This window comes from Cercospora kikuchii (genome assembly GCF_019650295.1).
Source record: "Cercospora kikuchii DNA, contig_00004, whole genome shotgun sequence".
NCBI lineage: Eukaryota > Fungi > Ascomycota > Dothideomycetes > Mycosphaerellales > Mycosphaerellaceae > Cercospora > Cercospora kikuchii.
In genome coordinates this window covers 1,650,683-1,675,185 of record NW_025408585.1, presented here as the reverse complement: position 1 = coordinate 1,675,185, position 24,503 = coordinate 1,650,683, and the positions used below count along the sequence as shown (strand labels likewise).

At 52.4% G+C, this 24,503-nt stretch overlaps 9 protein-coding genes across 9 annotated transcripts; 4 read left to right on the top strand and 5 right to left on the bottom strand.

The window, feature by feature from the left end:
• Nucleotides 1-513: 513 nt before the first annotated feature.
• On the bottom strand, nucleotides 514-2,553 carry CKM354_000688900 (uncharacterized protein; the record flags this gene model as incomplete). Its single annotated transcript, XM_044802224.1, has 1 exon — nucleotides 514-2,553. The coding sequence occupies one exon, from the start codon at nucleotides 2,551-2,553 to the stop codon at nucleotides 514-516; it is 2,040 nt and encodes a 679-aa protein (XP_044658159.1).
• Nucleotides 2,554-2,946: 393 nt separating this feature from the next.
• Nucleotides 2,947-4,942, top strand: CKM354_000688800 (bifunctional aminopeptidase/epoxide hydrolase; the record flags this gene model as incomplete). The annotated part of the gene is made up of 2 exons (XM_044802223.1): nucleotides 2,947-3,200; nucleotides 3,250-4,942. The coding sequence occupies 2 exons, from the start codon at nucleotides 2,947-2,949 to the stop codon at nucleotides 4,940-4,942; spliced, it is 1,947 nt and encodes a 648-aa protein (XP_044658158.1).
• A 295-nt stretch (nucleotides 4,943-5,237) lies between these two features.
• Nucleotides 5,238-8,631, bottom strand: CKM354_000688700 (uncharacterized protein; the record flags this gene model as incomplete). Its single annotated transcript, XM_044802222.1, has 6 exons — nucleotides 5,238-6,128; nucleotides 6,175-6,738; nucleotides 6,794-7,623; nucleotides 7,676-7,871; nucleotides 7,925-8,415; nucleotides 8,463-8,631. The coding sequence occupies 6 exons, from the start codon at nucleotides 8,629-8,631 to the stop codon at nucleotides 5,238-5,240; spliced, it is 3,141 nt and encodes a 1,046-aa protein (XP_044658157.1).
• Nucleotides 8,632-9,359: 728 nt separating this feature from the next.
• CKM354_000688600 (uncharacterized protein) lies at nucleotides 9,360-10,434 on the top strand (the record flags this gene model as incomplete). The annotated part of the gene is made up of 2 exons (XM_044802221.1): nucleotides 9,360-9,761; nucleotides 9,820-10,434. 2 exons carry the CDS (start codon nucleotides 9,360-9,362, stop codon nucleotides 10,432-10,434), a joined length of 1,017 nt encoding a protein of 338 aa, XP_044658156.1.
• Nucleotides 10,435-10,773: 339 nt separating this feature from the next.
• CKM354_000688500 (uncharacterized protein) lies at nucleotides 10,774-13,033 on the top strand (the record flags this gene model as incomplete). Its single annotated transcript, XM_044802220.1, has 6 exons — nucleotides 10,774-10,892; nucleotides 10,946-11,395; nucleotides 11,456-11,800; nucleotides 11,851-11,885; nucleotides 11,934-12,856; nucleotides 12,908-13,033. The coding sequence occupies 6 exons, from the start codon at nucleotides 10,774-10,776 to the stop codon at nucleotides 13,031-13,033; spliced, it is 1,998 nt and encodes a 665-aa protein (XP_044658155.1).
• A 1,741-nt stretch (nucleotides 13,034-14,774) lies between these two features.
• On the bottom strand, nucleotides 14,775-17,015 carry CKM354_000688400 (uncharacterized protein; the record flags this gene model as incomplete). Its single annotated transcript, XM_044802219.1, has 2 exons — nucleotides 14,775-15,819; nucleotides 15,871-17,015. The coding sequence occupies 2 exons, from the start codon at nucleotides 17,013-17,015 to the stop codon at nucleotides 14,775-14,777; spliced, it is 2,190 nt and encodes a 729-aa protein (XP_044658154.1).
• A 1,239-nt stretch (nucleotides 17,016-18,254) lies between these two features.
• Nucleotides 18,255-19,136, top strand: CKM354_000688300 (uncharacterized protein; the record flags this gene model as incomplete). Its single annotated transcript, XM_044802218.1, has 1 exon — nucleotides 18,255-19,136. The coding sequence occupies one exon, from the start codon at nucleotides 18,255-18,257 to the stop codon at nucleotides 19,134-19,136; it is 882 nt and encodes a 293-aa protein (XP_044658153.1).
• A 155-nt stretch (nucleotides 19,137-19,291) lies between these two features.
• On the bottom strand, nucleotides 19,292-20,008 carry CKM354_000688200 (uncharacterized protein; the record flags this gene model as incomplete). The annotated part of the gene is made up of 1 exon (XM_044802217.1): nucleotides 19,292-20,008. One exon carries the CDS (start codon nucleotides 20,006-20,008, stop codon nucleotides 19,292-19,294), a length of 717 nt encoding a protein of 238 aa, XP_044658152.1.
• Nucleotides 20,009-20,284: 276 nt separating this feature from the next.
• Nucleotides 20,285-22,939, bottom strand: CKM354_000688100 (uncharacterized protein; the record flags this gene model as incomplete). Its single annotated transcript, XM_044802216.1, has 1 exon — nucleotides 20,285-22,939. The coding sequence occupies one exon, from the start codon at nucleotides 22,937-22,939 to the stop codon at nucleotides 20,285-20,287; it is 2,655 nt and encodes an 884-aa protein (XP_044658151.1).
• Nucleotides 22,940-24,503: the final 1,564 nt, after the last annotated feature.

The following is a 24,503-nucleotide window of genomic DNA, read 5'->3' as shown; positions in this document are numbered from 1 at the left end:
CATCGTACATCCAATACAAAAGTTCCATCTGAGGGGTCCAGACTCTTGAAGACTCTGAATTGCTACTTGCCATCCAGTGGCTGGCTTACATCAGCGTCAGCTTCGTACTCTCGGTCATCTGCCCAAGTTTGCACAATGAGAGTATGAACGATGTACTACCAATAGCATAAGAACACGAAGGCTGCGCGGCATCGGCCAGACTGCATTGAAGTATCACGCCGAGGAGCTCCGCAACCATGAGCCGTCTCGACCAATGCACTTGTAGGGAACAACTTTCTCCCCTGACTCCTTCACGGAGCCTGTGCCACTGAAAGTAAATTGAAACGACAGCTATTGACGCCAATGAACAGCGATACAAATCATGACAACAGCCACGAAATTTCCGTAATGATGCTATCTTTCGGGTATTGGCAAAGGCACTAGAAATGAACACACTGTCGTTCAGTCATGCATGCATCAGTCTCACAGGTTCCCATTGATGCCAGCGAAGCAAAGTCTGGAGAAACGAGCACCTCATCTCCAATTCAAGCTCGAACTTCGATGATCATCAGCACTCATCGTCTCGAACTCCATATCCCACTGGTCGATGTCGGCGAACTTGGCCTTTGCCGCCTCAAGCTCCTTACTCTTGGCAACGTCTTGCATGCTGTGAGAGATCTCTGGCAATGTCGACTCTTCTGCTTCCTCGAAGGATTCGTAGCCGTCGTTCTCCTTGTCAGAAGCCGTGGCTCGACCGTAGATTTTCGTAGCCTTCTCGGCTGCCGTCTTTTTCGATGCTGCTGTCGCTGCCTTGCTTGATTTTCCTCGCTTTGCGGTTGTGCCTCGCTTCGATTTTGACGGAACGGTCTTGGTCCGTCGTTTGCCTTGGACGCCTAACTCGTCCTCATCTTCATCCAGGAGGCTAGTATCTACTGCTGCATCGTCTTCAGCTTCGGAGGACTCGATATCGTACTCTGATTTCCGTTTGCGTGGTCTCAATGGTTGTCGGCGTTTCGGCAATAACGACTGCAATGCAGCAGTGTTGATCGGCTTCGGCTTGCCTCTCGGCTTCTTCTTGATCGGCGACGGGGAAGCTCGCTGCGTTGCAGGGTCTGCCATGACATCCTCAGACGGGGGCCCAGGGCTGCTCACAGGGTCCGCCATGGTTCCATTGACGATGTCATCCTGTCCCTCCTGCGCGTCGACGTGTCGTGTAGCAAGCTCAAGTTCGGCGTCGCGTGCCGTCGACGGTACAGCATAATCGTCGTCTTTGCCAGACAGAGAGCGCCGATGGTGTGATGACGAGGTCTCTGTGGGCGGTGTCGAAGAGGACGGTGAGTTGATGACTTGGACATCTGAGGTGGTAGCAGGTTGAGGCGTTTCATCCCGGTCCGTAGATGAACGTACAACAATGCAATCGTCGTCATCCGCCTCCGGCGCCTGTGCAACTTCGACGACTGGATGCTGCCGCCGAGCACGGAGAGCAGAAAGTGAGCCGGAAGACACATCTTGATCTTGCCTCGGCTTCTTACTCCGTGAACCGGATAACGACCCAGATGACACATCGAGCGTGTCAGACTTGCGTTTCTTCTGTGGCTGGTCCGCGGAGTTGTCGACAAGGCTGAGCTGCATCGTGCTTTTTTGCTTCACACTGCCCAGGTTCGACAATCGATTTTGATTGAGGTGAAGAGGCGTGCCTTCTGCCTCTGGTGCAAAATCCTCGTTGTCATCGCTGATATCCAGGTCAAACACGCTTGTGTCTTCCACAGCGTTGTCATCGATAGTGACAGCGGTCTCATTTGCTAAAGAGGGCCGCGCGCTTCCTACTTTCTGCCTGACCATCTGCAACATGCTTGGCTGGCGCGGCCTGCGTTTGAAATTCTTCAATGCCAACATGCTGCTCTCCACAGCCGGTGTGTTCTGCGCTCGCAGCACCGAGCCAGGCTGCACTATCGAGGACCGGTGCTTTTGCGCAGTGCCGGGGTTCGCGCGCGCTGGGGGCGAAGATGACAAGCTCAACTCAGAGCGATCCACAATAGCATCCTGAGACTCACTCGCAATCGCAGGGTTTTTCGGAAGCGCATCAGACGGTTTTGGGTCGCTGAATGTATCTCGAACAACTTGGGCCTCTGGCTGTTGTTTCGTGCGCTGCGTTTTTGCTGCGGCGTTCATTCGTTGCTTTAATCCATTCAAGACTTCGGTCTGCGCCTGGCTTGTCGCGACCTTGCGTATTGTCCTTGCTGGCCTTCGATTCGGTTTTGCCGTGGTCATTGGAGCAGCATCGCTCTTCGCAAGCTCATCTGTCGTTGTGGGCGCGTCGCTCTTCTTCGCACTCTCCCCACTCGCCAGTCCTAACCCTCCCGCCATGACTAGTTCATCAGAGTCTTGCCTTGCCACTCTCTTCGGCCGTCCGCGCTTCGGCTGCGAGTCTTTGATGAGACCATCGGTGTTTCCATCGTCCTCGTAGACTGGTCCGTTCGTGCTTGCTGTGTTTGTCTTCTCCTTCAGCGCTTGACGAGTCGCGGTCGCCTTGGTGGGAGCCTGAGAGCCTGGCGCAGCGCGCACTCGTGCCATAGTGACCGGAGGTGTATTCGCGCAATCAGCGCATGTCCTGGAGATGTAAATGTCGTCCCGCCGGGGTGCTGCTGAGTTTGCGACGCGTCGAGGTGGTGAGGTCATGAAAGCCGACGCGAAGCGATCAACAAAAGGCTCCGGCTGCTCCCGCCACCTCGCCTAGAGCATACGCGATCTCGTGACTTCACTCCAACTTATACAGCTGGTCGAATATTGAGACAGCATCGATCTACTGCTCGTCTGATACGCTATTCATCTGTTTGCTGGCCGCTGACTGCTGATCGCTGACGGAGAAGTTCTTGTTGAATGAGTTTGCTCGGATTTGCCATTCGTTCCTGCAGGATCACTGCACCAAGCTTCTGCACCCGCAGCTTTCTGTTTGCTCCTCCATCAATGGTTCGAGCGGTGCCTCATCTGGGCTTCCACACAATGTCTGCCAGACCAGCCCCCGAATCCGTGGCCAAGGAGGCCGCAAAGGCCATTCACGCACCGCGAGATCCCAATACACTTTCCAACTACAATGCTTGGCGGACGAAGCATACGACTGCGGATTTCAATGTTGACTTCGACAACAAGCGTCTGACAGGTACTGTGCATCTGACACTCGAGAAGCTTGCCGACGAGAAGCAGATCATCCTTGACACCAGGTGAGATATTGATTCTATCTTCCAATTTGCAGCCACTAATTTCTTCCAGCTACCTTGACATTCAAGGCGTAGATGTCGGAGGCGATCAAGTGCAATGGAAGCTCACCAAGGATCGGATCGAGCCTTATGGAAGCCCTTTGACCATTACACTAGAGGACAAACACATCAAGACGACAGGATCCGAGATCAAGCTTTCCATCGGCGTCAACACAACCAAGGATTGTACAGCTCTACAGTGGCTCACTCCGGCTCAAACCAGCAACAAGAAGCAACCGTATATGTTCAGCCAATGTCAAGCAATTCACGCACGGTCCTTACTCCCATGCCAGGACACGCCAGACGTTAAGTCGACGTACACCTTCAATATTCGTTCTCCTCTGCCCGTGTTAGCATCTGGCCTACCGACTGGCGCCAAGGATTATGTGCCAGGCAAGGACGGCAAGTCGGGTACACTCCTTTACACTTTTCATCAACAAATCCCAATGCCATCTTACCTCTTTGCCTTGGCCAGTGGCGACCTGGCATCTGCATCGGTCGGGCCTCGTTCGCAAGTGTGGACTGGGCCAGAGGAGCTGACTGCGGCACAATGGGAGTTCGAAGCCGATACCGAGAAGTATATCGAGATTGCTGAGAAAATCGTCTACGCATACGCCTGGACAACATACAATGTCCTCGTGTTGCCCCCTTCTTTCCCATATGGCGGGATGGAGAATCCGATCTTTACGTTCGCAACACCCACAATCGTCTCTGGAGACAGGCAAAACGTGGATGTTATCGCTCACGAGTTGAGTCACTCCTGGTCCGGAAATCTGGTTTCGAACGCTTCTTGGGAGCACTTTTGGCTCAACGAAGGTTGGACAACCTATCTCGAGCGTCGTATTCAAGCCGACTATCATGGCGGCGACCAGCACCGAGACTTCTCTGCCATTATCGGTTGGAAGGCTTTGAGTGATAGTATTGAGCAATTTGGCGAGGACCACGAGTTCACCAAACTTGTGGTCGATCTCAAAGGCAAAGATCCGGACGATGCGTTCTCCAGTATCCCGTACGAAAAGGGGTTTACCTTCCTTTACACCCTCGAGAAGCTCATTGGCAAGGAGAAGTGGGACAAATTCATCCCGCATTACTTCACGACGTACAAGCAGCGCTCAGTCGACAGCTACGAATTCAAGGCTACTCTGCTTGATTTCTTTGCTTCCGATGCGGAAGCTTCCAAGAAACTTGAAGATCTCGACTGGGACACATGGTTCTACAAGCCAGGTTACCCGCCCAAGCCCGACTTCGACACAACTCTGGCAGATCAAGCTCTTGCTCTGGCATCCAAGTGGGAAGCACTCAACACCGGCCCCTCATCAGATTTCAAGCCCAGCAAGTCCGACATCACCGATTTCTCTTCACTGCAGAGTGTCGTCTTCCTCGAGAAAGTGCAAACGTTCGACAAGCCGCTCTCTCCAGCTCTCGTTGAAGAGATGGGTCAAGCTTACCAATTCTCTACCAGCAAGAACGTTGAACTGGTATCGAGATATCTCGTTGTGGGGCTGCAAGCTCATGCGAAGAGTGTTTTTGAGCCTACCGCGAGACTGCTGGGTGAGGTCGGAAGAATGAAGTTTGTGAGACCATTGTACAAGCAATTGATCAAGAACGATTTGGACCTGGCGAAGAAGACGTTTGAGAAGAACAGGGATTTCTATCATCCGATTTGTAGGGGTATGGTGGAGAAGCTGTTTGAAAAGGAGACGTGATCGAAAACGAAGAAGGATTTTGCGTCAATGATGAATGTGCGGCATTGGCGTGGCCATGACATGCAGGGGACGGTAAAAGCTTCAGAGAATTAAAGACTGTAGATACGAAACTTTCACCACGACCAAAGCTGTGTTGCACTCTCGGATGCTGCTGATCGCTCATAGAATGTTTGGAGTCGTGAACATTTCTGCTGAACTGGACGCTACCGACGCGTAGTTGCAGTATGGCATATCTCGTGCTAACACTACAAAGACTGCAATTCCCCTCTCTCTGGTGCAGAGCAGCTGCTAGCACCTAGGGCCCTTCGATGGCGATCCACCTGCCTATGAAAGACTCGTATTGAGTGGCATCCCAAGATCCCAACGTAGCGGTGAATCTGTCCTTTTCAATTACGCGGAGACTAGCCGTTGCTCTCAAACCCTCCACGGTCTTTATGTCCCAACTCTCAAAGGCAAAGAACATGACCGGAGGCTTTTTGAATGCGCCCCTCTCGAATCTGATTTCCTTCTCATGACTCTTGTTAGCAGCGTCATTGTATTTGGTGAGAAGACGACCTGTCTTGATCAGGCGACCGTCTTGCTCTTTGTCCCATGCCAACCATCCAACTTTGGCATGGACTAGGTCAGTCGTATGCCATGTGCTAATTGCAATAACAGCATAGTCTGGCCCAACGCTCTTGACAGTACATAGTATGCGATGGTTGGGTGGATCGCCTTTAGTAGTTGTTGTAACAGCCTTGAGCCAGCATACCACTGTCGGCTCGGATTTATATTTTCTTGGGAACATGACTTTGATATCGATGTTCGGACGGGTGTCGATACCACTTGTTGTGACTTCTCCTGTTTGGAAAGAGATCTCGTTTTGGGGCAATACCATCCAGGCGCTGGAAACGCCATATGTCGACGCCTCGTCAATGCTGTACGTCGTCGCCTGGAAACCGGTTGGAGAAATGCTGTCGGTACTTTCTTCTCCAATGTTCATTTTTGTGGACTTGGTGAGGTCATACTCTCTGAGACCTGATATGACCGTCGGGGTGGTAGAGTACGGGAAGGGGAATGTCACCGCAGTCTTGAATCGTTCTCCGCGTCTACCCTGGTCCCACGCAACGTACGCTTGGCCAGCCTGAGCGAAAACAGACCCTTCTGCTGGGCCGTCGGCGACCACAAGAGGAGCAGTACTGTCTGACTGGAAGTTGTTAGCGCGGAAGTCTATGGTGTATGAAAAAACTTACGCTTCCTGCATCACCCCAGAGGAGTCCAAGTCTCCATATCGCGCCGTCGGAGCTTTGTTTTTCAGTGCTTCTGCCCCAAAAGCCGCGCAGGGAGCCACTTTGGAACGGAGTATCGAAGTACGTCGTCTTCACTTTCAAGTAGATTGTCCCATCTCTGTTATGCGCCCCACCAGAGAGCGTGGACGAGGCTGCAGTGCCCAGTAGTTGGCGACCTCGATTGGTGTAGAGCTTGAGCGACATGACGCGTTCCTGATCCCCATCATCAGGGCCACATCCAGTTTCGATTGAGCCTGCAATGATCTTCTCGCCAGCAGAAAAGGACTTCAAAATAATTGGCGCCTTATCGGTCGTCTTTCCATGGGTTACAGCCAGACCATTTGTGTACTGAACCCTGAGCGCTGAAAGCGCCCCCTTGGAAAGCTCTACAGCAATCGAAGATATGACAAAGTCCTTGTGGACGAAGTCGAGGTTGTTGAAAGAAGTGCCGTTCTTTACTGATCCACAGGGCCTTGTCAATTTCAGATGCTCGCCAATAGAGGGGTCCTTCTGACTGAGTTCGACAGCCTTAAAGCATAGTCAGCTACAACCCTCAACACAAACAGTTCAGAGCAGGACTCACATAATTTTCTTCCTCGGAGGTTACTTCATCCTTACTGACCAAGAGTTCAGAGGCCGCCGAGCCTCTTTTCTCTTCTACTGGTTTGATTTCTTTGCCGGACAAGGGAACTTCCGGTGCCTTGACGATGTCTTCTACGACAGGGACCTTTGTGGCGAACGTTGCTGCCGGCAGGAAAGGTTCCTTGTAATCAGGACTCAATTTACTTGGGTCCAGCGTCAATTTATCGACTTCGGTGACGATGAGCATCATCTGCTCTCGTATCCTTCTTCGTGCATCGTCAAGACCTTTGACATTGCTCTCGAAGGGCCCTGTCTGATCGGAGGTGGTAGTGTTCGCCGCCCACAGAACGATTCGCTTGGTTTTGGTGTCTCGGACACTGGCCATGTCCGCCGTCAGGCGCTTGTAGAGAGCTTTGTACTCCATGTACGTGTCCATCATGGCGCTAGTGTAAAGCTGGGCATTCTCGTATGCGAGAGGAGACACGCCTGCGGGCTTCTTGTCGGCGAAGCTTCTCAACGTGTCATACTTTGAGAGTATTGCGTACGTCCGTTGTGGCGATTGAGCCACGAGATCCGGAAACCTCGCCGCCGCCTCCATCAATGAATCAATGGTCCAGGCTTGACGGGGGTCCTTGATGTGTCCTCCACCGCTCCAGGACACCTGGATTGTTGTTTCGGTATTCATCTCCAGATTCTTTTTGGCCGTGTGCACGGCACCTGTAGCGCCTACGCTCCCCGGGCCAATAGTCAGTGCAACCTTTGCTTCAGCCTCAATGTCGGTGAGCTTTGCTTTATTAAGAATTTTCATGCTGACAACAGCATTGAATTCGCCTGGAAGTTACGTCAGCCTCAGCCTACTCGTTATCATCGACCTTAGCCTTACCTCCCTCCTGGAATCCCGATATGAAGCTGTCTCCAAAGACCTTGTTGAACTCTTGCTGTGTCTTTGAGGTATCGACAGTGTTAATCGAAGGGATGGGGTTGAAGATCAGCGCATCTCTCCAATTGATGGACTGGTTGATCACCTTCACGCTGATGTAGAAGTTCAGGTCAGATTGAGAGAATTTCTCCGAGTCGACCTTGTTACATGTTAGTGGATAATATTTTTCCCAGGGCTCTGGTGAATACTGACGAAGGATCCTCTGCCAGAGCCACCGATGGCGCCGTACTTGATGGACAAGCTTCCAGAGATACTCATATCTTCGGTGATGTCGCTTAATTTATCAATGAAACGCGATGAGTACGACACGACTTGACTGGGTCCTTTCGCCTCTGCAAGTGTCCAAGGATAGGCTTCAAGGTTAGTGCCCATGCCGATCCCTCGTCCCTCGAATTTGATGCCATCTTTCTTCTTTTCCAGTTCTTCTAGGCTTTTGCCTGTCAGATTAGCTGCCTCCTCGGCCTTCTTCTCACCAGCCTTCTTGCGCCTCTCTTCGTCGGTGAGCTTTTCACTTTCTTCCTCACCTTCACGAGCCGCAGCTACAGGGTTCGTGGAGGGCGCAGAAACGTGAACCAGATCATCCGATCCATCACTATCAGCGCGGAACGAGGACGTGCGGTCTCCAGAATCGCCCGACTCGGCTCGCTGTGTCAAACGCTCTTTGTCACGCTCAATCTGCTCAGCTGCGAGTACATCAGACGTGCATGCCATGACAAAGCGCGTTACTGACCCATGGCCATTGCCAGGTCTTCCATCGTGTCACCAATGTTGGTGACCACATTTGCTGGCCTGTCAGGATCGATAACGACGGCATCGTCAATACACACTTGTTGGGTATACGAGTTGAAGCCTTGGCCCAGGCGCATAGCATTGTTGTAGGGTGCAAGAAGGAGAGCCATTGTGTCAGATGGCACGCAGAGCGAGCTGGAAGTCGCAGCGTGTTCGATAGTGACTGAAACGGGAGTCCCCCATGGCATCGACTATATGCGAGAAGAGCAGCGGCTCGCCAGGAGCCTCGCACAGGTGCTAGAGCGGTTGTGCATGTCTGTTCGCATGGCGATTTCATTTTACGGCAGCGTGAAAGCACGCCCGGCTTCGCGTGAGGCGTCGCGCTTCTGAGCCGCATAGGCCACTGACATGGCTCTTTGACCAGTGTCTCGCTGCGTGAGGTTCTCGGACTGGCCGCGTGGCTGATCCGCCATGTCTGCAAACGGGTGCTGGTGTTGGCGATGGCTTGAAGATGGAGAGCACGTGGCGATGGGCGGGCGGTCCAGCCGCACGTTGCCGAGGCCGCCGCCCGCCTCCTTCTCCGTCGTGGAAGGACCGTCTCGACACCACGATCGCTTTTGGCAGGAGACACGCACGCGCAATGCAGCTACAAACGCCACATTGCACCCGATCGAGTCTGCTAACACCAGAAGAGAGAGCGGCCGGGGTCCAGCGCCACAAATGCCAATGAACTAACGATTCAGCCTTCCTCGTACGCGCTTGTACTGGCTCCAAGATGTAATGAATACTCCGTACGCAGCGATTACCTTGAACATGATCGCCAGACCGTAGGGACATCTGCAGCGCCTTGTCTGGCATCCTCCTCCGACAACGCCAGATCCAGATTGCCACGATCATCATGGCTTCAGCGCTGCACGCAAGTCCCAGTGAGAGGGATATCGAGATGCACGATTCCTTGACGCCCACCCTGCAAGATCTCGCCCGTCAGAATCTGCCACTTACACTGCCGTGGCATCCCAGGGAAACGATCAAGCCGGGCATGCTCTTCTCCTCATTGAGGGCCGACACTGACAAGCCGTGGTCCAAGCTGAGCCCGTTCAAGCCGAGAAGTCTACAGGAGACGCCAATTCGATTCAGCAGAGCCAACGGCGATGTTGCTAGCTATTGTTCACAATCGACGTCGTCTCGAGTCGAGAACAATGAGCACATGAGTGTCAGTCTTACAGTATCTGTCGACGCACTGGTCGCTAGTGCCAGCGTGGGTGGATCGTACGCCAAGTCAGTGGCGAAGAACACCGATGTAAATCCACTTCATGTGTGCTCATGGCCGGCCCACGACATCTCTGACCTTGCAGTAGGCAAACAAAACATCGGTGCGATCCGTGTTTCGCAGTGGAACGGTGCTCATGGACCGAGTTCCCTCACTCACTGATGAGGCTTTAATCAAATTAAAGTATGACGGTGGCATCAAAGCCTTCAAGGAGACCTACGGAGACTATTATGTGGCGGGCTACCGCCTGGGAGTTGACAACGGGCTTTTCGTCAGCTACGACGGCTTCGCGGAGCGCAACAGCGAGACAAAGGCACTGGAAGCCAGCGTGAAAGTCCTCGGGGTTGGCAAGACTCATAGGGAGTTCTGGACCAAAAGCAGTGAGTCGCATAACCAGTCAATCCGCTTTGTGGCTTACGATACTCTCGACGATGTCATGATCGAGAGAACCGTGAAAGCTGCAGGATCTGTGACCGCTCTCGAAAAGGAAGTCGATGATATGTCACACAAAGCACAAAACATCGAGCAGAGGTGCGTGAGACGACTTGAAGACTTACATATCAGAGACGGACAGGCGCTCGAATACGAAGCACTGGATCGTATCACCAAGGCTGGCTTGGTGGCCGAACTGCTGCTGCTGCCTATTTCTTCCATCAGAGAAGTTCTAGACTGGACCGTTGACGACAATATCATTAAGCTGTAATGCCGAAATATTCACTGCTTTGCCCATCGTACAAGGCACCTTCTGGACCTGCTGCATGGATTAAATGTGGCGCTGAGCCCACTCGCTGCGCTGCTTTAGTGCAATGCGTCTTGCAAGCCACGTGAATTTCCTAGTTCGGCTCGGCGTTTCCGTCAGCCACATATCGCACTAAGTCACTCGAGTACAAGGCCCGCTCGCCAGCAGTGTCCTTCAAGCCGGGAACTAGAGATCATATTGCAGTTGCTCCTTCTTCACCGATGAGCCGTTTCCTACTATCCGTTCACAGAGGCAGGACGTGCAACTCTTTTTGCGTGGCGGCTAGCACTCCATTCTGCAACGATGCCCATCATTTATCGACCAGGCAAGCCCAATTCCAAGGACTATGTACCATTAAAGGACTTGCCACTGGACTGGGATGGCAACAGAGTCGAAATCTCTGAGACTAATTTGCATACCCAGTAGGGTTCACAGCTGTTCATTTTCTCTCGGCCACAAACTGATCGTGGTACAGAAGAGCAGCTTCCGCCGTTTGCACCTTCGTGAAGAAGACTTACCTGGCTCATCAACCTGGCAAGCATATTTATCAACTGCAAAGCAAGAGAACTTTCGAACAAAAGTTGCGGGATGGAGCTGTCTATGATGCCAAACAGAAACAAGACACCCTTATCAAGCTATTCGATCTTAATGAGCAACAAAAGATTGACGCTAAAAAGGAGCTCGCTGCATTCAACGAATGGGCCAAACCTACAACGAGAGTTGCGGCCAAATTCAGTCGGCAAATCGTACCAGGTGTCTCGACGGGTTTCAGCATTGGCGAGAATTTGGTCGTCACAGCCGGGCACTGTGTCATAGACGCGAAAGGTGATGATCCAATTACTGACTATTACGCGGTGTTCGATATGAATGTGGAACTTGTACGGAAAGGAAGATTTCCGGAATCACAAGTCTACCAAGTAAAGAGGTGTGGATCTACGAACACGCGCAAAGTTCGGCACAACGGATGACTGATGTTGTCGCGTAGAGTTGTCCACCGAGCGATTGCAGACGATTACGACAACCCTACAGCCCAAAAGCCGTCGCCATTTCAGCCATCGATGAAAGTCGGTGACTGGGCGCGCAAAGGGCTCAGCTACGACTGTGCCGTCATCGAGCTCGTCGGTAAAGATGATGCTACCTTGGGAAAGATGAGATTACGGCAGTCACCCGTTCAGACTGGAATAGAAGTCTCGTTAATTGGCTCGCCACGAGGTCTGCCATTGAAATGTTCGCGAGGTGGTCGAATTCTGGAGGCTATCGACCTGAAATGGCCGGACCCAGCAAATCAACCAGCAAGACAACCTGAATTGAAGACCGGCCCAGCTGAGAAGTATGAATGTATTCCACTTCCTGCGTTTAAATCAGTGCTTACTGTACTAGTGCAACCTTCACAGCAGATGTCGATATTTTTCCAGGTTAGTACAGCCCGAGATGCCCTTATTTCTCCTTGCTCACGTATACAGGCAACTCCGGAGGTCCCTTGGTGCAGACTGCGACCCCATCGGACGTAGTTGGAATTACTCGATCTGGAATGAATTTTCCATTCTCTGACAGCTCTTTGTCGAGCTCAAAGAGCCCTCCCGGCCGACTCACGAACGAGTGGGCGCGAACAAAAGTGCTAAACAAGAAAGCCATTGCTGACGCAAAGGCTCTGGGCTTTCCGCTGGACAAACACGGAACCAGACTTGGAGCAGATATCGACGCGAGCTGGCTCTATGGGTACGAGGGAGTCCGTCTTTCTGACGATGCGAAATACCTTTACCAGCACCGCGTCATTGCTGAAAGTGCCGTCGTTCGCAATCTGAACCGCTTCACCAGAGTCGACGCACTCTCATACTTCACGTCAAGTCTTGCAAGGTTCCGAAACGCCCCACAGTCGAATGTCCCGCGAGGCCAAGTCTCGTTCTCAATCAGACTGGAACAGTGGCCGGATGAACAGACCATGGGGTTCGTGTGTGGCTTGCAACTAAGAATAAACCATCGATTAGGATCCTTCAATTCGGATATCATAAATGCAGAGTCTTCGGGTTGGCTCGCAGAGCATCAAGATTCGGCATGGTACTATCACGATAAAGATCCGCCAGTTCAACCTCCCAGGAGGCTTTCCCGAATGGATCCCGGGAGCATACCGCATGGTGCTTGTCACTCCGAGATGGGCATCGCAGACTGGGAATCTGTTGAATTGATCCGTCTTGACAACGCGGCTTGGGATGATACTCCAGCAGATTTGGACGACAGAGCTTCGCTGAGCCTCAATGTGCAATACAAGCGCTTGGCTGATACCTCGGGGAAACAACTTTGGGGCGAAGAGGTGTTTGCCTTCGATCTGGACTTACGCTTGGACACGAAGAAGGATGATCAAGGCATGAAGACCAACAGCCTGATTGTACGTGTCTCCAGATCTCAAGTGCCAGCCGCAGACTAATTCATCTATTAGGGCATAATAGGCAAAGTTTCGCCGGATCCAATGCGTGATGGTGACCTATCGAGGGATGAATGGTTTATATGGAAAGGTCCAAAAGCCTCGGACAAAATCCTTCCTAACGTGGCGCCGTTCATCTAGGTGTTCCTCTTGGATCACTTTCGCCCACAATGTTCCAGCAATCTAGTACGGTTCTTGTCAACGAACACTTCTAGCAATCTAGCTTGTCATTGATAAAAGGCGCACTCACTCTCAAGCAGCGATATCTGACGTACGCTCCTTCGCAACATTATCAGAACTCCAAAGGAACGACAAGTTCCACTGAGCAATTGTCTCATGTCAGAAACGCAAGCAACGAGATTCTGTCCTCAATCATACTCGCAGATTTATGCAGATTGCCGCACTCGATCGTCCGAATTTGACTTGCAGAGGGTGCATATGGCAGGCCAAAATATATCCTGGCATCGGAAACAGACTTGGCGTTCTTGCACCAACCAATGCGTAAACAAGGGACAGATGATCTGAAGCATACGCCTGCATTCCGAAAACCAAGATATTCGCTGCATCAATGTTGTTAATCCTACATGGTCATAGCCTGTACTATTGTGGGGCTATGCCCGGATCTAGAAGTATTGGTGAGCCCTTCCTGCACCCTAATCACCACCACCTAGCATGCTTCCGTACTCTCTATGCTTAGAGGCTAGAGTAAGAACACCTGGAGCAGAGCCTTGATCTTACGTTCGTATTCCTGCACAGTCCTCAGTTGTCGGACTTCTCTGATACTAGAACTCAGCGATGACGAGTAGTCTAGTGTGCGATTCTGGAGCTTGATACTTGTGCGGGCGACATAAAACCATCCCCCTCCTCTTCTGGTCTCGATGTTTTAATTCTCCCTCAGATCGCGCAATCCTTCGTTCAATCGTTGCAATGCAGCTCAAAACGCTTTCGCTATTCGTTGCTCTGCTACTACAGATGATCGGCTTCGTCTCTGCCTGCAACGCCTGGTGCACTTGTATCAACCCAGACGGATCCCACTTCTGTACATGCAGATCAAAAAAGGGTATCGGGCCAGAGGCAGGTTCATGCCCGTGCTGTACAGACCTGAGCCTGGATCACAAATGTTGCGCGACCCTCGATTGCGGGCAGCGCTTCAAGTGTTCTGCCGCCCAAGTGAGCTTCCCATCTATTTTCCACGGACTGATGAGTTTTGCAAGAGGACTTACATATTCATCTGCTCAAGGTATCCACGCAAGACAACTGTTGTCCGCAGGCACTCAATGATTGCAAGAATCGTGGCTCCTTCGGATGTTTACACTTGAAGAACCGGTCCGTGTGCGTTGACAAGGGCTCCTACGACTGTAGCTCTAGCCAACATACGTGCCCACCGGGGTGGTGGATGTATCCGGCAAAGTGAGATTCCCATCTTCTGCTGTCAAACGCAATGCTTCTTGTAGCTAACAACAAGTGCAGAGACTCCGATGTTTGCATTTGTACCAACATCGATGCCGCCGTCAGTGATCCAACAAGGGGTTGCTAGATATCAATGCCTGAAACAATGCCAAGCTTATATCGCTGGGAGGATGAATTTGGGGCATTGCAAATACGCTGCCAGCGCCTGAAATCTTGGTCGACAAAGCCGCTCGTTGCACTGTCGGGTCCAGCTCAGAATGAAGTTCTCTGGGCCAGTGAATTTGCGTTTTGGGTGGCAGACCGTCTACTGTTGGAGGTTGCATGGTGCCTCACGGCTCTCATAAGGGGGAATATTTCAATTCTTCCTGTTCCACGTCAAGACACTTCTGTTCGCAATTTTCTCCTCGAAGGTGTGGGGCTTTGAGCATTGACGTTGATCGTAGAGTCTGGGGCAATTTTCGATGTCGGTCTCTTACTCGTCTAACGCGTAACTCTTGGCCCGTTGTAATTGTGCCTCCGCATGGATCAGCTGCACGATAGCGAAGCATTGCTTATTTTCTGTCTTCATAACAGAATCGCTAGTATATGACCCGCAAGAGCTGGTACACCTGTCGTTACTGTTGTAATTGCTGTGTGTCATCTCTGCCGAATGAATTAGGTCGTGCAAGCTAAGCAGTTCGGACATTTGCCATGCCGCAGAAATGACCTTCTGCTTCGTTGCCCACTTGGTAGTACATGGCACGCGGAGCATAATCGGCTCAATGAACAAATTCATTAAGACAATCAATGCTCCTAATGCGACAATAATCCCAAGCCCAAGTACGCTGAAAGACGAGTATGCGGTACTGGTGGTGACTTGGTTCTGGCACATCCAAGATTCATCTGCTGTCGGAGGACTGACATATCGGTTGTAAGCTTCATTTCCATAGCCGGTCACAAACTGCTTAGCGGCAATCTCAGTTGCAACGAGGGAAGTTGAGAACCATTGTTGGAGCTCCAATACCCATTGATTGGCTGGTAGCGAGGATCCGGTGTTGTCGAAAGAACGTCTTCTGGCCAACATACTGGCCCCATTCAGTTCCACGACCATATCACCGAAAGCTGACTTCGCAAGCGCATCCGTAACGCGTCTCAGTGTAGATCCCTGCTTTTCACTCAGCCGCAGAAGCTCCATGAGGTCGCCGCTCAGGCTCGAACCGTATGGGTTGACGGGTGAACATATTCCCAGAGCAGGGTTACAGATCTCATCGTCTTCGAAGCAAGCCAGAGTGCCAATGGTGTCGTATTCAGCAAACCAAGTTTCATAGGTGGCCCCAGAATATGCTATGTGTGGGATGGTATGAGAGTTCGTTGTCTTGAACCACGGGTCATGGACTGGTCCCGCGCTGTAGGTGTAACCGTTCATCAGGAACATCAAAAGTGTCGTTGATTGATTTCTTGACAAGCCCGCAGTTGGCACAAATCTGTTGTAACTTTTGTCGAGAGCCTCTGGTCCGCCAGGCACATGCTGCTGCACTCTATCGTCTTGTGAGTATGATGACATTCTGCTAGCGAAGGAATGAGCTTACTGCACACCGTATGCCTCCCCACTGCCCTTAGTACGCCCAGAATGATAATTCATCCACAACGCTTCATTCTGCACAAATGTGGCCTCCATACCCAGATCAAAATTTGATGATCCAAGGAATATAGCATCGAACAAGCTGGCATTGTATATTTGACTGCGATTGCAGTTGAAAATCTCAGGCTCAAGCCAGGCTAGGATGCTTTCGTCCGAGTTGGACGTCATCTCTGGCGGCCACAGTTGTGTGTAGTTGCTTTGAGCATACTTTCGAGTACGATCTTCTGCATTTATCGGTGAGCAGGTGAGTTGCTTTCGAAATGCGACTCTATCTCGTTTCGGCGCGTTGATGCCCAAATGATGCGAGGAATCCACAAGACCAGAGTCGAGTATGAGAGTTTGAGAAGCACATGAGATGCCGGTGAAAGGGCAATCACTGTGCATTGAGCTGTTCCAGCGAACGAATGCCCGACCAGGTGCCACGCAAGTCGAAAGCTCTCCATGTCTGGCGCAGTACTGCGTCAGAAGAGAACTGTCAGCCCAATTGACGCTTCTCTGCCCCTCCCAATCAGAAACTCGCACGATATTGTCTCCATAGTCATCACCAGACTTGGCTAACTTCGTCCAGTACCCACATGTATCCTGACGCAGTAAGACATCCGACTTGGTGTTAGTGATCTTTGAAGAGAAGATACTTGCAGCGAAGAATCCAACCATGATTATGACAGCCGAGGCATGCACTCCAATTGTCGTCCGCAGCAAGTTCCTACGTTGTGCTTGTCGACGCCATTGCCACAAAGCATAGCCAAACTCGATAGTGGCGGCGGTAGAAGACTCACTGTTGCGCAATAATGTCTGCAATGGGTCGTCTTGTAAAGCTGGATGTTCGCCAGCCGATCGCAATCGAAACGTGATCCAGCAGAGTAGTTGCCAGAAGTGGGTGCCTGTAAGTGTGACGTACAATGCGAGGAAAGCGACCAGAGATGCGGCGGTGCGTTTGTCCATGGTCAGTGTCGAGCCACGATAGAGCCCATCAGTCCAATTTATCCAGAACCCCTCATAGACAGCTTCCTCTGCGATCATCTTTTCGATACGCCTGTATGGAGTGTAGCTCGGATACCGACGTTCCTGCAGCTGGGAAAGTGACTGCATCTGCCTCTATTTAACATGAATGTCGAAGGCAATGTACTAGCAGTGTGCACTGACCAAGAGTGCATGGCCTCGATATCAGCGATGAGGACATGCATGTCGTGCCCATCTCTTTGCATATGCAACAACCTGCATCGACCCGCTAACCACAGCCATGGTCAAACCATACGTTGTGTGAGGAGCCATGAGAGACAGATCGACCAAGGTTCCTGTCCGCAGTTCCGCAATGTTAGCGGCTGCAAGGCAACGCCAAGAGGTCGTGCGAACCGCAATACATCTCATGGCCACCCTGAAGGCAGACACTATAGCGAGCCAGATATATGTACTCCATCATTGACGCACATCTAGATTGGCCTCATGTGATGGCATGGGTACAAAGGCATGGCCATGACCTGACCTCGTGGGGCCCACGAGGCCATTGACAATCGCCCTGTCGATCGCCACTGCAAAGTTAGCCTGCCCACGATAGCTCTGGCCGCTTTGGTGAGGCTGACTAGCACATATTGCTTCTTCTTAGGGTCATAAACTCATACGTGGCCCTTCCATCGCCTTAGACCATCTACAATCTCTTCAGTCATCATCTCGATCCAGCGAGCGGACCAGACAGGCGGTCCAGTAGAAAGAAGAATGCGGCCTCTAGATTAATCTGTCGTATTCGATAGTGGTACGCTTGCGTGCAACCTGCTGTGCGTACAGTACACGGCTGATTGTGTGACGAAACTTGTCCGATCCTTCTGCCATGGGCCTGCGTGCAATCACCTTCTGGGCTACCGGTCAGCTGCCGACTAATGATATCCTGGCCGTCAGTCGCACGATCGAGTACCCGAAGGATTCTCACCAAAGCGTCATTCATGACAGGAAACTGCGAGGCGAGACGATCGGACGAGAAGAGAAGGGAAGAGAAGGACGAGGAGGAGGAGCCGGCTCTTGACAGACACCTCAGGCATTACTATCTGCCTCTACCTCTGTCTCTTAGTCGAAAGAATAGCGGTCGTCCAGGCAGCTACTTGCAGGAAGTGCCATCGAGACGCTTTCTATTCAGGCAACGGGACATATCCTCGAAAGCCACATCATCGTACGCGTAAGCTTATAGCAATGGGCTCTCCACGGCAGAAGACCAATTTCTCGAGGACTGAACCATTCCTGCTGCCTCACACCATTGTCCTCCGTCGCGGCTAGTATATAACGCCCAGATCAGGCCAGGACGTCTCCCATATGAAATACCATACCTTCTTGAAGGGCATGTCTTCCAACCATATTATCGTCATAATCGGCGCATCAGGTATTGGTCTTGCTGCTGCTCGTCGTATAGCAGGAAATCGTACCTTATTCCTCGGTGCACGATCTCAGTCAACCCTGAACACTGCCAAGGACACCCTAACAGACGAAGGCTTCGAGGCTGTGACCCATGAGATTAAGATCAGCTCCCTAGAATCCGTTCGCACTTTCGCCGCGGCCGCAGCCTCACATGGCATCATCGACGTTGTAGTGCATACTTCCGGCGTCTCACCCAGCACAGCAACGTCCGTCGAGGAGGTTATTCAGGTCGATCTTCTTGGAACTGCGTACGTAATCGATGCCTTCCTGGAATACGCCAGCGAAGCAACTTCAGTCATCTGCGTATCGTCGTCAGCAGCACACATGGGTTTCGCATGGCCAACACTTTCGGCATCATTACAACGACATCTAGCCCTGGCCCAATGCAGCGAACTTCTCTCGCACGAAGACTACCAGAATTTTGAATACGCTGGACCCCAAAGCAAAGTACTGTGGGCGTACTGGTTTGCGAAATATTCGAATCTTCTGCGGGTCCAAGGCGCGGCGATAGCGTACGGGAAGAAGGATGCTAGGATCAATTCTATTTCACCAGGTCTGACGATGACGAAGATGGGTCGTGCGGAATGTGAAGGTGAAAATGGAGAGGGGATGAAAGCCATGATGGAGTCGTCGCCGATTAAGCGCGCTGCTACACCGTACGATGTTGCCAATGCTATTGCTTTTCTCGCGGGCTCGGATTCGAGCTATATCACGGGAAGTGATTTGAAGATCGATGGCGGGGTGGTGTCTTCCATGAGATGGGAGGTGCTGAATGATGGGCTTCCAGCGGACGATACCGGAGCCTGAGAGCAGTAGCATAGGCCTCCTTGTCGCAGCGAGTTGACCTAGAGTGAATTTTCAATGGCATCCAGTGCCTCAAGGTCGACACATGATCACATGCTCAGAGTTCAATACCTCTGAGGCATTTCTTCGAGTCTCTGCCCTGCTCAAGGCTGCATCATTCAATCCGTAGCCCCATACCTCCTCCTATATTCCTCCATCCTCCCCACCTCCTCCCCCCTCCCCAACTTCTCCGCCCCAACAATAATATCCTCCAACGTCAAAACTGCCAGCACCGGAACCCCCGTCTCCCTCCTCACCTCCCCAATAGCACTCTGCCTACTCCCCCCATCATCCTCCCTCCCCTCCCTCTCCGCCTGACTAGGCGTCTTCTCCTGCCGATCAACAGCAACCACAATCCCCACCAGCGTCCCCCCCTGTTTCTCAATAATCTCAATCGCCTCTCTAATCGCCGTCCCCGCCGTAATAACATCGTCAATTATAATCACTTTCTTCCCTTTCAAACTCTCCCCCACAATCGTCCCGCCTTCTCCATGATCTTTCGCTTCTTTGCGATTGAAAGCATAACCTTTCCCATCCCATTTTTCGGAATCTAAATGACTCAATTCATTTCCTGTGATTCCTGCGATCGGGATGCCTTTGTACGCTGGACCGAAAATTATGTCGAAATCGAAGGAGGGATTCTGTGTGGCGTATTCATGGATTGTGCGGGCGTAGGCGCCATTGAAGGCTCGACTGAGACCGAATTTGGAGAAGAGGCCGCAGTTGATGAAGTAGGGTGATGTGCGGCCGGATTTGAGTGTGAAGGAACCGAATTTGAGGATATCGGCCTTAAGAGCCTTTTCGATCAGGTCGGTTTTCCAGGGTGGGAGAGACATGGTGACAGTGTGGCTTGTGCAATGGTTTGTCGCGTTTGGTGGGGGAGGAAGGCAGAGGAGGGGTGTGAGGTCAACTTTTTAATGGGGCCGATAAGCTCCGTCTTATCGTCATTCATGCCTGAGGCCTACATATAAATTGCGGAAGGGTTGGGAGTTTCTGTACCGTTTGATCGTGTTGATACGTTGATATCCACAGTATGTCCTTCCTCCCCTTCGAAAAACTATGCTACATGAACCGAAAGTGGATGCCACATCCAATGCCCCACGTCCCAAACGCTATGCCCTTTCCTCTCCAGAAACCAGATCGCCGTGCTGTGCTTCCGGCATGCGAGTGACGTTACTGTCGTCATTCATTAACTTCGTGTTGCTATATTCGTGGTACTCATGCGATGATGACCCCCGACCAACTCTCGTCGCGAAATCATCGTGATCCTCCTCGTTCGCCTGGTGCGACGTAGTAGCAGGTGTGCAAAAAGTGCGCGGACTTTGTAGCTCCTTGCTGGAGCTCTGTCGTGGCGTAGAAGGTGCTTCTGGCAGGTCAACGTTCGTTTCTGTCACTTCCGAGATATCAAGATTGAGCTCGTCCATCATCTCGTCGAATCCTGAGTCGGTGTGCAAAAGTTCGGCAACACGAGACGGATCTTGATGTTGCAATTGGGCAACCCTGCGAGCAAGCTGCGGCATCTGGTTCGACGATCGATCGTCCACTTGGTTGCTCATACATGGCTGCCAGCCAGAATCCTCGCGCTTGGCTTGTTGCCCGTCTTCAACGCGATCGCAGTCATCAGTGTGACCAGAAAATCTTCTGCGCATAGGCGAACCCTCGTACGAGGTTGCGCTCGAAGCACTTCTCCCAAAAGGCGAACTCCTTCGGCGCCTGCTCGATACCGGCGACCTGCCTCGACTGTGTATACGCCGTCGCCGGCCAACAATACACGATCCATCGGAATCGAATGCATACATCGAATCAGGATTAGAATCTGGTCGCATATAAGTTACAGCATTCTGCAGCATTGAGGAGTAGTCGATAGGCTCGTGCTGCCGATGCTCTTTGACATCATCAATAGTAATCGCCATGTCCGGGTCGATGTATTTCTTTGCAGAGCGGTAAGCCGTGGATGAGGAGCTCCGGTCTGAGAAAGGCGAGTTGAGTTCGAAATCGTGCGAGATGCGTCGCGGAAGTGGCTGTCCCGCATGCGCCGGGAAATGTCGCAGAAGCTGCACTGCATCTTTTCTGCCCTGCGGTCGATCACTTAGGCACGTCTCCACAATGTCACGGAAGTACCGCGGGACCTCGTCAATGATGCGCGGTAGAGGCTTCTCAACTCTCTCTGGCTCATCGACCTCTTCTGCAAGCGCCCACAAGACCATGCCTAGCTGGAAGAGATCAGTCTTGACGCCAATGCACATGCTGATACGTTGTCCGCTGTCGATCAATCGATTGAGCTCAGGGGGCTCCCAACCGACGGGACATCCTCTTCTGTTGATATCGATGATCTGTGCGATGTCATCTTCGTCGACCACGATGTTCGACAGAGTAAAATCGCCTTGCACAAATCCAGCTTCGTGAATGTCTGCAAGACCGCTCACAATCTGCTTGGCCCACTTTTCGCGTCGATGCCATGGCAGAGAAGTCGTGCCTCTGAAATCGTAGATCATATCCACCAGCGCACCTTGGCTGGCGTAAGAAATGAGTAAGCCCTTGACACACTCGCCTCTCGCATCGGTCACCAGTCCTTCTAAGCGCACGACATGCTTGCTGTCCATCAGCGAGTCAAGCGCATTCAGCTCATACATGAACTCCTGAACAGTGTCGGGACCAGGAATCTCTTTCTTGATTACGACACGACCATTCAAGCGTACCTTGTACACGAAGCCGCTGAGGTGCGACTCCAGATCTAATGAGCTCTCATTGAATCGTGGACATCGGATGTGGTCAAACAGCGAGATGGCAGGCCAATCAATAATTTCATTCGCATCTTCTCGCACATGAACATGCAGCTGCCCGTCCTCTGGAGTGGTCTCGAGCTTCAAGTTAGTGACGGTATCGTAATATTGGATATCAGGCAAGGAGTCACGTATCGCTTCGTAAATACGCAGGCTTTTGTCGCGTTGGTAGTGCAACGTGCTAAGGTCTTCTTCCAAGGAGTCTTTGGGTGCGTTCCTGTAATCAAGCGAGATGGTGAGCCGTCTCCATTGCGTAGGTCGTTCTGCGTAGGTAACGAAGAACTTCTCCCGATTTGATTTATCTCGAAAATGCATTGAGAGATTTAGGATCCAGCGACGATCGAACTCTTCTTGCAGCGTGCTCCTATCCACATCGAAGCTTTCGATTTGTCGACCCTCTTCGATGAATGGGGGAGGTTCGTCGCTGGTCGGTATTTGCAGAGGTGGTAGTGTGGGGAGGTTCCGACTTGAGCTTGACGTACGCTGATCCGTAGGTCCAACAGAGAAGGAAGGCAAAGAGCTATCGCCGTTCAACTCCGCCGCTTCGAGACTTGATCGAAGAGGTAGCTTGAAAGGCGGCGGCGATAATGTCCGGTTGAGCGTGCTACTCCGTCGCCTATCCTCACTCATAGCCCTACGCTCCCGCGTCGAAGGCTCCACTTCCAACAGCTTCTCTCTCTTCTCCGACTCTTGCCTTCGAAACGTTTGAGGACGAGGCAGGGATGGTATTGCCCTCCTGCATATGGGCAAGTTGTCTGGAACACTCGACCTTCGTGCAAAGTAGTCGGGCGTCTGGGCGAGCTCGGTCGGAGCTGTCTGCGGCAGGACATCGTCATTGCTCTCTGCATGATGCCTCCTCCACAATGCAAAGGGCTTCCTCAGCAACGAAGAGGGTCGCAGGCGTTTCTGAGGGGCGTCGTCCAGTGCCGTGTCTTGCATTGCATCGTCGTTGGTATGACTGGCGAATGGGAAACGGTGCGGCATGTTGCGCTCAGCCTTCGGTGACATAGGCCGTCACTTGTAGAGGCACAGAGCACAATGCCAGCTCCTGGTGGTCGTGCTGTAGCTGGAGCAGCGCGGGTTCAAGAGTGAGGTTGCACGCGGAGCCTCGTACAACGTTTCGCGCTGTGCATGTCCATGGGTGTTCATGCAGGCGTGGCCGAAAGCGTGAGCAGCGCTGTTCTCGTCTCTGGCCGGCCGCGCTTGCAGGTGGCCTTTATCGCTGGCGACGACCGCACCGGGGGAGGTGACGAGGTGGTATGGAGCGGTCGTGCAGGATCAATGTCGGGCTTATTGTTTGGCACTAAAGTTGGGCGTTCGCGCGAGCGGTGAGTCGCCAACAACAACAAGGTGCGATGGCGCGTCGTGCAAGGCTGCTCTGCCTGGCTCACTGCTGCTGCTGCTGCTGCGGACGTTCGCACGGCGTTCGCAGACACGCAGAGCGACGACGAGGATTGCTGCTGGGGAGCATGCCGCTCGGTCTCACGATGTATTTGACTGCTGCTCGTCGCTGGAGGTGGAGGTGGAGCACAGCAGCCACTCACGCCGCCGAGCTGAAGTGCGAAGCAACGTGGTTGGATTTTCGCAATCAATCCTCCGCCCTCCCGCCGCGCCGCTTTCCTGTCACGCCAACTCTCGCTGCTCTGCTCTGCTCTGCCATTGAGCGCCCAACTCTTCCGCCTGTGAACGCCGCATCGTGTCAGACACGCAGCAGCCCGTCCGTCGCAGTCTCACAACTCCGTCACGCCGCAGTCAGACCAGCGCCACACAACGTGTCATCCGCTCGCCGAAGAGGCCTGTCTGCCTGCACAAACCGTGTCGGGCAGCAGGACAGCACCAGGGGCCGCAGAAACCGCTCACAATGCTGCGCAGTCTTCTTGGAAGCTCCAGTGCAAGCTCGACACCTGTTTCCTCGCTGCAGCTAGTCGCCCTCGCGGCACGCTGCGTCTACCATTTGGATCGCTAGGCGCGTCGCCGTCTTCATGCATCTGCAAGGCCCTTCCCAGCCTCACCATTCTAATGGTACTGGGTCCTCGTGCCTTAGGCATATCGCCGATACTATATGGATCTGCTGATGAGACTACTGCTGCACTGCGGCGACAAGAAGCAATTCCTACCAGGTTCTGGTGAAGTGCCGCCCAAACTATGTGTTGGCTCTCAGCCCGCCACCGGCGCAGCAATGGGTTGGTCTTTACGCCGTGATCCACCAGACTGTTAGTCCTCACGCCGCGATCCAGCATGTCAAAACCTCCTGCTACAGAACAGCGCATATTCCGTGGGGTGATCCTTGGAGCCCACGAAGACGAGGGCTGCGCCATTACCAGTTTGCTCGCTTCGCAAACGATCGATCTGTACGAAGTGAGTGCTGTCAGTGTTGAGTTGACGTTGTCTTGGTCGCATCGCCAACCACATCCCACGCAAGAGCAACTGCATCCACTTTCATGACCCCCAGCGTCAGTCAAAACACCTTCAGACGTCTCCTGACCTCCTAAACCTGTAGCTTTCCAAGCCGTGACAGCTCGCAAGACAGTCCATCCCGGTCCGCGGT